This window comes from Piliocolobus tephrosceles, chromosome 7, assembly GCF_002776525.5.
Source record: "Piliocolobus tephrosceles isolate RC106 chromosome 7, ASM277652v3, whole genome shotgun sequence".
In the NCBI taxonomy this organism is placed as follows: Eukaryota; Metazoa; Chordata; class Mammalia; order Primates; family Cercopithecidae; genus Piliocolobus; species Piliocolobus tephrosceles.
In genome coordinates this window covers 74,970,465-74,981,699 of record NC_045440.1, presented here as the reverse complement: position 1 = coordinate 74,981,699, position 11,235 = coordinate 74,970,465, and the positions used below count along the sequence as shown (strand labels likewise).

At 45.0% G+C, this 11,235-nt stretch overlaps 2 protein-coding genes across 3 annotated transcripts in view; one reads left to right on the top strand and one right to left on the bottom strand.

The window, feature by feature from the left end:
- Nucleotides 1-481: 481 nt before the first annotated feature.
- Nucleotides 482-6,212, bottom strand: TMEM70 (transmembrane protein 70). Its single transcript, XM_023184066.1, has 3 exons — nucleotides 5,863-6,212; nucleotides 3,497-3,602; nucleotides 482-1,187 (listed from the first exon to the last, which is right to left on the bottom strand). Exons 1-3 carry the CDS (start codon nucleotides 6,070-6,072, stop codon nucleotides 721-723), a joined length of 783 nt encoding a protein of 260 aa, XP_023039834.1. The 5' UTR covers nucleotides 6,073-6,212; the 3' UTR covers nucleotides 482-720.
- Nucleotides 6,213-9,949: 3,737 nt separating this feature from the next.
- Nucleotides 9,950-11,235, top strand: part of ELOC (elongin C) — a 27,576-nt gene continuing 26,290 nt past the window's right edge. Inside the window, exon 1 of one of the 2 annotated variants that reach the window (XM_023184064.1) lies at nucleotides 9,950-10,039. The gene's annotated coding sequence lies outside the window, so the exon portion shown is untranslated. The other variant, XM_023184063.1, reaches the window with a different exon arrangement.

The window sequence follows — 11,235 nt, the reverse complement described above, 5'->3', positions numbered from 1 at the left end:
CATGTCTTAGAACCTTCACAAGTTTTTGTTGTAGTGATTCTCAAAGTCTTGGTAGGCATTCAATCTGGTCCTTTCACTGATTCTTTTCCATTGCTCCTCTGATCAAGTCAGCACACAACTTATCCAGGGATTATACGTTGCAACTCGTTAGTGATTTGAATTCCGTGAATTGCCACCTCTGACTCCCCGGGTGTTTTTCTAGTATCTTTAAAAGCCATGGCTGCTGCAAGGCTTCCTAGCCAGCTTCCTGACAGATTTGGTCCTCAGGCAAGAGCAAAGAGCAGTGAGTCAGGAGCAGGAGCAAGTGGACCACAGCTCCGCACCACCTACGACTGTGTCTTCCTCAAAGAGAAAATGTCTTTTAATGTCAGAAAATATTTATACACTTAGAAAAATCCATATACAAAGAATAAAGTAATTCTCCCATTTGCTACTGACATCAGATCCCCAGTTTAGAGTCAACCACAGTAATACAGAACTCTTATACCAGCATGAACATATTTATTCACATACCTTTTTCTAAAACACGAATGGTAGATACTACGTTTTGGTTTTCAAACATAGTTTGTTTTATTATAAACAAACATCATTCTCTGGAAATTAAAAGCTTTGATAATTCAAATTATTTAACAATCAGTCACTAACAGAATGCAAAAGGCTATTTTATTATTATACATTAAAACATAAATCACATTTAAGCACAAGCATTTAAACATAGACTCATTTCTCATCTTTATGCTGTTTCTCTTCACTGGGTTTTTCCATATCCAAAATGAATTCTTCTTTGTCATAACCCATTAGATGGACAAAGTCTTCGCGGTTTGGAAAGAGCACTGGATTAACTAACAGTGATTTTGTTTTAGCATAAAATGTGGTAAACACATGTGTAGCATCTGGAATCTTCACATCATCCTGGTGAAACAATGTACTCGTTTCTGCAAGCAAAGCATTGTAGGTAATGGCTTTATAAGTGTCTGTTGTGGCCTCATGGTACAATCGAATGACATAGCCTTTTGTAATAAAGTGAAGCAGCACTGGGGTGATCAACGTAAAGCTTCCTATGATGCCATAAAATACGATTTGAACAGGCAGAGACACACTTTCAAAAAAAGCATTATTTTCTGTAAGCAAGTATGGCAGAAATGTAAGGCCAATCAGACTTGTAGAATAAGAGAAACATTTCACACCTAAATGGGAAAAAAAGAGAGAGGATCAATACTTGTAAATTTTATAAAAGAATCAATCTATCCCACTAATTCTTCCATTTTTCTTCTTACTGTATCAGCTCAAGACAACAAAATCAAACCATAAATACCGTGCTTATTATATTCCAACCTCTGTTTTAAGGACTTTACATATTTTGACCTCAATGTCCATGCCACTGACCATTAGAATGCACTGCCTCTCCAGGCAGGAAATCTGCTTTAGGGTTTAAGTGGCCCTACCTCAGTTCCACAATAAAGTAGTTAATATTACTTAAAGATCCTTACTAATACTGTACTACAAAAGTTGATTCAGAAAGCAGATTATCAAACAAAACTCTCTATTAACAAGCACTCCAGTATATCTAACATAAAATATTCAAACGTGGTAAATTCTATCAGGCTAAATGCCCAGGATTAAAACAGCAAATCACCAAAGAAATAACACCAGTGGTTAAAAAACATATGGGACTGGCTCATGCCCGTAATCCCAGCACTTTGGGAGGCTGACGTGGTTGGGTCATTTGAGGTTAGGAGTTCAAGACCAGCCTGGCCAACATGTTGAAACTCCATCTCTACTAAAAATACAAAAATTAGCGGGGCATGGTGGCATGTGCCTGTAATCCCAACTATTCAGGAGGTTGAGGCAGGAGAATCCTTGAACCCAGGAGGTAGAGGCTGCAGTGAGCCAAGACTGCATACTGCACTCCAGCCTGGGAGACAAAGCAAGACTCCATCTCAAAAAAAAAGAGAGAGAGAGAAACATACGGGAAAGATATTCAACTTCTTTAGTAAGGAAAGACATTCAAGTTAAAACACTGAGATAAGCAGCCTGGCCAACATGGCAAAACCCTGTCTCTACTAAAAATACAAAAATTAGCCAGGCTTGGTGGCATGTGCCTATAATCCCAGCTACTGGCGGTGCTGAGGCAGGAGAATTGCTTGAACCCAGGAGGTGGAGGTTGTGTGGGCCGAGATTGTGCACTCCAGCCTGGGCAACAGGAGCGAAACTCTGTCTCAATAAATAAATAATAAAAAATACAAATAAAACACTGAGATACCATTTTTACCTACTACCTTAGAAAGACTAAAAATAAATGACTTCTAGCGCAGTGCAGTGGCTCATGCCTGTAATCTCAGCACACTCGAAGGTGGAGGCAGGGGGACTGGCTTCTAAACTGTATACTTCAAAATGATTAAAGTTTGAGACCAGCCTAGGCACCATAAGAAGACCTGTCTCTACAAAAAAAATTTCTTTAAATTAGCCAAGGCTGGTCTGATGGTAATGAGTTATCAGAACTTAACATTGGTGTCACTAAAGTTGGTGTACAACGCCCCCACTGCTAAATTTGACTAGCTTAAAAGAAAAAATCAGCCAGGTGTGGTGGCACATGTCTGTAGGCCTAGCTATTTGGGAGGCTGAAGTGGAAGGATCAGTCAAGCCCACAAGTTTGAGGCTGCAGTGAACTATGATCATACCACTGCACTCCAGTCTAGATGACAGAGACCCTGTCTCTAAAAAATAACAATTGTTTTTAAAAAATGGCTTCTAAACTGTATACTTCAAAATGATTAAAGTGAAAAATGTTATGTTTATCTAACCACAATAAAAAATGACTTAAAATGTAAATTTATCTTACCTTTAATTTATAATTTTAATATGATCCTAATAAAAATTACCATCTGTTTGGAAAATAAAAAAGGTGAGATCCTAAACAAGTTGATTTTAAAGTTCACTTGGAAAAACAAAAGCAGCACAAATAAAAAAATAAATAAAGCAATGAGGTGAAGTTACCCCTTCCAAATATTAAAACATAATAGAGGCCGCGTGTGGTGGCTCACGCCTGTAATCCCAATACTTCAGGAGGCCGAGGTGGGTGGGTTACTTGAGGTGAGGAGTTCAAGACCAGCCTTACCAACATGGTGAAACCCTGTCTCTACTAAAAATACAAAAATTGGCCAAGTGTGGTGGCACATGCCTGTCATCCCAGCTACTCAGGAGGCTGAACCAGGAGAATCGCTCAAACCTGGGAGGCGGAGAGTACAGTGAACCAAGATCATGCCACTGCACTCCAGCCTGGACAACAGAGTAAGATTCTGTCTCAAATAAAAATCTAAAAATGCAAAGGTCTCTACATCTTATCAACATACCTCAAGAAAAAAATGAAAATCTAATTTTCCTTACGTATTGTAATTAAAGGATGCCATAACAACAAGTAAGATATGGTAAGGATGTTTTTACAATTAAAAAAGAAAAAAAAAAAAAGTAAGTACCCTCACCTCCAATTACTTACCAAACACTGCTCGGGCCATATTGCCAGTATAAATTAGCCTTCCGTCTTCTGATTTGTCAGACGGCGCATGTAAGCATCGAACACATCCTTCCCAACAAACAGGGATCTATTGAAACAGGGATCATTATGATCGACCAACCTTCTTAAATTTTTTAAGTTTTTTTTTTTTTTGAGACAGTCTCCCTCTGTCTCCCAGACTGCAGGGCAGTGGTACGATCACAGCTCACTACTGCAACCTCCGCTTCCCGGGTTTAAGCATTTCTCCTGCCTCAGTCTCCTGAGTAGCTGGGATTACAAGTGCCCACAACACCTGGCTAATTTCCATATTTTTAGTAGAGACGGGGTTTCACCACATTGGCCAGGCTGGTCTTGAACTCCTGACCTCAAGTGATCTGCCACCTTGGACTCCCTAAGTGCTGGGATTACAGGCATGAGCCACCATGCCTGGCTTAAGTTTATTTTTAAAACTGTAATGAAGAGGGCAGGAGCAGTGGCTCATGCCTGTAATTCTAGCACTTTGGGAGGCTGTGGTGGGCGGATCACTTGAGGTCAGGAGCTCAAGACCAGCCTGGCCAACATAGTGAAACCCCGTCTCTACTAAAAATACAAACAATTAGCCGGGCGTGGTGTCAGGCACCTGCCAGCTACTAGGGAGGCTGAGGCAGGAGAATCGCTTGAATCCAGGAGGGAGAGGTTGCAGTGGTCTGAGACCACGCCATTGTACGCCAACCTGGGCAACAAAGCGCGACTCCGTCTCAAATAAAATAAAATTGTAATGAAGAGAACCTGTCACATGAGGTGACATAAGGAATTCTCCCAAATAATCTACAGAGCTAAAGAAATCAGTTGGCTGACAGAATGGCCTGCCTTAATTCTAGTCACAAGCAGAAAACTGCAGAGTTGGAGTTTGTTAGCTTTGCATCCCAGCTCTCAGGTTTCTAGGTCTAGTATGACCTTGAACAAGTAAAACTAGTGGAACAGTTTCTTCTACTCCACTGTTAATGAGGACATCATTTCCATTCTATTTAAATGCAACACCTTTTCAAAAAATAAATACATTTAGCAGGTGTAATGGAACATGTCTGTAGCCCCAGCTACTGGGGAGGCTGAGGTGGATCACTTGAGCCCAGGAGTTCGAGGTCAGCCGGGGCAACACGGCAAGACCCCATCCCTAAAAAATAAAATTTAATTTTACTAAAATAATTTAAGTAAAACACTCTGCAAGTTCAGATTATATTTCAAGTCCAGGCCTTTTATAAATACTTCTAAAATATTTATACAATAGTATTAAAAGATACCAATTCTTTCTCTAAAGACCTTGTAAATACTGTGTATCCCCTGGTCTTCTTATTTCTTGCCAAGAAATAAAATTTGGCTGGGCACAGCGGCTCACGCCTGTAATTCCAGCACTTTGACAGGCCGAGGCAGGAGGATCATTTGATGTCAGAAGTTTAAGACCAGCCTGGCCAACACGGTGAAACCCCGTCGGTAATAAAAATATAAAAAAATCAGCCGCGGTGTGGTGGAGCGTGCCTGTAATCCCAACTACTGGGGAGGCTGAGGCAGGAGAATCGCTTGAACCCGGAAGGCGGAGGTTGCAGTGAGCCAAGATCACACCGCTGCACTCCAGCCTGGATGACATAGTGAGACTTCACCTCCAAAAAAAAAAAAGAAATAAAATTTACTTGAAATCCTACATCAAATTTCAAAGGAAAAGAAGAGTTCCCCAAACATCTGAAAACGAGTTTCACAGTGTACACACTTCAAAATGTAAAAGGCATGCCTAATTTCTCAATGCTGAAAAGTAATTAGATTCCAATTTCCATTTTAAGCATTTCTTCCAAGTTTTAACCAGGTTTGCCAATCCTGATATTTTACAGAGTAGAATTAGGAGACAATTTATTCAGATCAAAATAAAAGAATTAACATCTGCATCCTCCCCTTTTCCAAGGGACCAAAGTAATTCTTAGAAGTACAGCCACCTAATAAAAGTAAAACAAGCTCAAAGTCAGGTTAACCTGGCTCTTTCGGTTCTATTTCCAGGTGCTGCATCCAATTTCTTGCAAATTAACACTTCTAAGCTTCTGCTCAAGGGCAGAAAACTACATATAATCGTCACCACAAACCCTGTGGATTTGGAACCACCATAAAAGTAAGCACTTTCCAGCCTTTCTCCTGGACTCGCGGAGGCTGAGGACCCCGGGGCCCTCGGCCTGCTATTTCTCCAAGCCCCGCAAAGGGGGCTCCTCCCGCGCTCCAGTCACGGACACCCGGGAGAGGTCGCGAAGAGTCGCCGGGCCTCCCCAGGCCCGACGCGACGCCACCCTCCCCGCCTCACTTGGGACACCAGATCTCGGACGCCCGACCTGCGCTCGGCCCGGACGCCGGAGAATGCGCGCGGCTCCCCAGGGCCCCGTACTCCCGCCGGCTACCGGCCCCGAAGGCCTGCTGCAGGAGGACGCCCGGGAGACAAAGGCCCGGGGACCTCGGAGCGCGGCGGCCGCACACAATGCAATCCTACTTCCGCCGAGACGCAGTTCGACCGCCCACGGGCGGCCTAACGCCACAAACAGCATCCCGCGAGTGACTACCGGCTGCGGACGCCCCAGCTGCAGAGGCCCACGCCGGCAAGACACTGCTTCCCCCCCGACTGCTGCAGAAGCGGCGCAAGCCTAGCCACTGACGCCTGCCGGGCAGCTGGGCTGCCCGCGCGTGCGCAGAATCTGCCGCCCGCCTTCCGCCTTTCCGGCAGCGCGCGTTACCTGCTAGCTGAGCTGGGAGTCCGCCGCTCTGTCCTTGGCTGAGCGGCTCCTCCTTCCTAGAGTTTTACCTTCTTTATAACAGTGTGGAAGGGCAGAGGGCTATGCGAAAATGACAAAGCCCAGAAGCCAGGGTTAAATCTTTTTTTTCTCGTGGACGACATCCCTAAAAACTGTTTCCTTTGCGGAAAATGATTCCAGCCTGTTGGCACAGAAGGAAGAATATACGATCTGAACAAAAATGAATGATAACTTAATTCAGTCATCGGATTGGAGGAAAATAAATGGAATTTGTTCATGTAATATTGATAGGTGTTATCAGATTTGTCTTCGGAAATCATTCACATCTATATACACAATGATTCATTACTTGTTAAAGAGGTACTGAGTGACTGTTGCCAGGACTGAGCTAGGAGCAGAGGATACAAAGATACTAGATAAAATTGGGACTCCACAGTGCTTAGTGGGGGAAAACACCTGAAAATTGGCTAGAATATAATGGAATGTAATTGAGATACCGCAATATACAAAATGTGGCCGGCTGTGGTGGCTTGCACCTGTATTCCCAGCGCTTTGGGAGGTTTAGGCAGGAAGAGCTCTTGAGGCCAGGAGTTTGAGACCATCCTGAGCAATACAGGGAGACCCCGTCACTACAAAATTAAAAATTAAAAGAAAAAAAAACCTAAAACAAAAAATAAACCACACATGGTAGTGTGTGCTTGTGGTCCCAGCTACCCAGGAGGCTGACATGGTAGGATTGCTTGAGCCCAAAGTCGAGGCTTCAGTGAGCCAAGACCACACCACTGCACTCTAGCCTGGACCACAAAGTGACACTGTGTATCAAAAAAAGGAACAAACAAATGCCACAGAAGTACAAAGAAGAACATGATTAATTTTGCCTCAGAATGTCTTCAGACTGGCTTCACATTTAGCTCAGTCTTGAAGGATGAGCATCTTAGTAATAGAGACACACTTTTGTTTACCATTGCAGAACTATAACTGTTTTTGATTTGGTATGTTATTTGCACTGCAGAGGAACAAATTCATAGTCTAAAATAATGTGTGGCTAAGTGCGGGAGCTCATGCCTACAATTCCAATACTACATGGAGGGCCAGGTGAGAGGATCCCTTGATTCCAGGAGTTTGAGAACAGCCTGGGCAACAAAGTGAGACCCTGTCTCTACAAAAAATTTTAAAATGCACTGGGCGTCGTGATGCCCCCCAGTAGTCCCAGCTACTTGGGAGGCTGAGGCGGAAGGATCACTTGAGCCCAAGAGGTTGAGGCTGCAGTGAGCCCTGATTGCACCACTACACTGGGTGACAGGGCTAGATCCTGTCTCAAAAATAAAAGTAAAAATAAAAATAAATCAATAGAACAACATGATCATGTTGGCAACTCCAAATACTGTCTATTGGGGGGAGTATTCGGAAGGAGATAATGATAATACCTCTATATGGATAACTTTATTTTATAAAAAGTTAGCTTCTACTTATATTTTGTTTCTTTTTATTTTAACATTTGTTTTAATAGTAGAGAGAGTTTCACCATATAGCCCAGGTTGCTCTCAAACTCCTGAGGCTCAAGCTATCTACTCACCTCAGCCTCTCAAAGTGCTGGAATTACAAGGGCGAGCCACTGTACCCGCCTTTTATTTTGTTTTTGAGACAGGGTCTTGCTCTGTCGCCCAGGCTGGAGTGCAGTGGCACCATCATAGCTCACTGCAGCCTTGACCTCCCAGGCTCAAGTGATCCTCCCACTTCAGCCTCCCAAGTACCTGGGACTACCAACCATGACACCATGCCCAGCTAATTTTTGTATTTTTAGTGGAGACAGGGTCTCCTTTAGTTGCCCAGGCTGGTCTTGAGCTCCTGGAATCAAGGGATCCTCCTGCCTGGGCCTCCCAAAGTGTCAGATGAACCTAAGCTACCACACTTGGCTTATTTACATTTTAAAAACTCTTCTGTTTAGGGTAATTCATTCACAATCAATATTCACTATATTATTTTGCTGATATATTTAAATTTTTCATATATAAACGTTTTTCTTAACTATATTGAGAGAACTCAAATATTTTATCTTCTGTAAAGCTGTTCCCCCTACAAATACTCTAAGTAGATGAAAATAAAAACATTTGTTTGATCTAGTTCTCAAAATTTCTAAATACATGAGATTTTATTCTGAAAACTCTGTACTATAGATTTACATAGAATTGTTATTTATGTTAGATGGATTTTCCAATTCCAGTAATTTAGAGACTTCTGTTAAATATAAACTAATGGGATTTTAGAACGATTTTAAGGATGTTTTTAGGCCAGGCACGGTGGCTCACGCCTGTAATCCCAGCACTTTGGGAGGCCAAGGTGGGCCGATCACTTGTGGTCAGGAGTTTGAGACCCGCCTGGCCAACATGGTGAACCCCTTCTCCACTAAAAACACACAAAAAAGTCGCCCGGCGTGGTGGAGCACACCCGTAATCCCAGCTACTCAGGCGGCTGAGAGGCACAAGAATTGCTTGGGCCTGGGAGGTGGAGGCCGCTGCGAGCCGAGATTGCGCCACTGCACTCCAGCCTGGGAGACAGAGCGAGACACCCTCTCAATAAAAAAGAAGGAAAGAAAAAAGAAAAGGGGCCTACAGCCTAGCCTCATCTGCATCTCCATGCCCGTCCTCCCCACCAAACTCTACTTCGAGCTACCGTTACAACCAAAAAATCTTTGTTCTGATTTCTGCAAAGGCTTTGAAAAATTTATCCAAGACAATCTCGATTACTGCAATTAATTATAAAAAGCCAATGCTTTTATCTACCAAATCAACCAAATTTAAAAAAAAGGCCTTTCTGTCAAGTCCTCAGTTCAACAAACTCCGGATAGCCTGTTATCTATTTTTTTGAGCACACAAAGTGCCTCGTTGAGCAACTTGCAATGTTGTCTTGGCCCTACGTACATTCTCTTCATGCCACACTCTTGGAAAACAGTAGAAGATGAAGTTTATTTAGCTGTTTCAGCCTTCCTGGAAAGGTGCCTGTATATCTTACCACAGGAAACGCTGGGGGTGGGAAAGGGGGCGTGGAATGAGAAAGAAGTTCCCCAAAATTGAGTAACGGTATTGGCAGGCGCCTGGATTTTCTGAGCTCAGGATCCAGAATAGCTGAGCTAACCCAGAGTCAGAGGCAGGACCCTCGGGGGTGTAGTGCGCGGGGAGGGGGGTTGGTTAGTTTTCAGTAAGCATTGAATTCTACCGGGAAGAGAGGAAATGAGGCCAGCCGATTGAGCTAGTCGTTGCTGTGCTGGCTTTTCTGCACGCACAGCAACTTTTCACAAGGGACAGATGCTGCTTCATAAAAAGCACGATCTCGTTAGCAAAGAAACCGCCCTCCCACGTTTCAATCTTTCCTCAGCAGTCTCCCACCTCCAGGCGTACCCCTAAATGAGAGGCAGGGACAATCTCTATAACCACCAAAATCTTCACACGCAGTGAGAGAAACTACAAGTCCCAGGATGCAGGGCTGCCTCGGTCCCAAGGCGGACGGTATCCACCAGAGAAACTACAAATCCCAGAATGCAGTGCTGTCTCGGACTCCCGAGAGCCGCTCTAAGGATGCGTCTTTACAGTAATTGGAGCAGGGTCTGCGATGCATGCTGGGAATCCAGAAGAGCTAGACTCGGATTGGTCGAAATTTGCCGGTGTCGTTCATAGGCTGGCCTACTATAGGGGGAGAGAGTAGGGCGCTACGCACTACCTCCAGACGCAAGTGAGCGACGCGCTCTGCGTCCTCGCCTCACCAGGTACCGCTCTCCCGCGCGTAGCAGAAAGCTGCTCTGACCCAGCGGAAGTAATTCTTTCGACTGCCCCGGAACCCACAGGAGCAGGCAGCTGGGGGCGGGGGGGCCGCCCTGGGATAGGGGCTGTGGCAGTACGCGGGGACCCGGCTGCGGTGGCTGCGGGGCTGACGATTGAGTCTCGGGCTGGGGCGGAAACGGAGCTCCGGTAAGGGTGGAGGGCGAGGGAGGCCGAGATGGGACGAGCTCGCAATCCCACTTCCCACCCCTTCCCTTCTGGGCGGGGAAGGAACGGAAGCTGTTAACCTCCCTGGGCCTTCCCAGCCCCTGGTTTGGGGGAGGGGATGGCGGCGGGACCTTTCCTGGCGCCGCTCGGTGGGTTTGGAAAGAGGTGGAAGGAGGGGCAGCAGCGAGCGAGACTGGGCCTTCTCCGGGCTGAGCGCGGGAGGGTGGAGTTAGGTGCATGGTAGCCCTGTCGCTTTTTCTTACTGCTTTCCTCGTGTCTGCTCAGATTCGTTATTTTCTTGAAGCCAGTCCCTAGCCCAAAGAGAGGTCTCTCGCTTCTTTCAGCTGCAATACCCGAGAAGTTTACCTTCTGGGTAACTCGTTGGGTGATCTATGCTCGACTTCATGAGTTGGGGGTTTCGTGCATCTATTGCCCGTCCAGTCTTGTCTGAAAGAGGTATCTAGTGTGAAATACTGTGCCCACTGAGTTTCTCTTAAGGAACTGAGATATATTTAGTAACATGTAACTGTGGAGTTTGTGCCATTTTAGAGTGAGCATTTCTACTCCACATTGCTTTTAGTGTAGAAAACCGAAATTCTTTTTTAGAGGGCCAGGGGAGACAGACTTTTGCTCTTGTTGCCCAGGCTAGAGTGCGGTGGTGCGATTTCGGCTTGCTGGCACCTCTGCCTCCCAGGTTCAAGTGATTTTCCTGCCTCAGCCTCCCAAGTAGCTGGGACCAAGACGCATGCCACCACGCCTGACTAATCTTTCTATTATTAGTAGAGACCGAGTTTCAACATGTTGGCTTGGCCAGGCTGGTCTCGAACTCATGACCTCAAGTAATCCGCCCCCTGTCGGCCTCCCAAAGTGTTGGGATTACAGGCGTAAGCCACTGCGCATGGCCTTGAAATTCTTTAGTGTCTTAAAACCTCACTTTTTAACTGCCATCTTGGCTTTTTTTTTTTTTTTTCTTTTT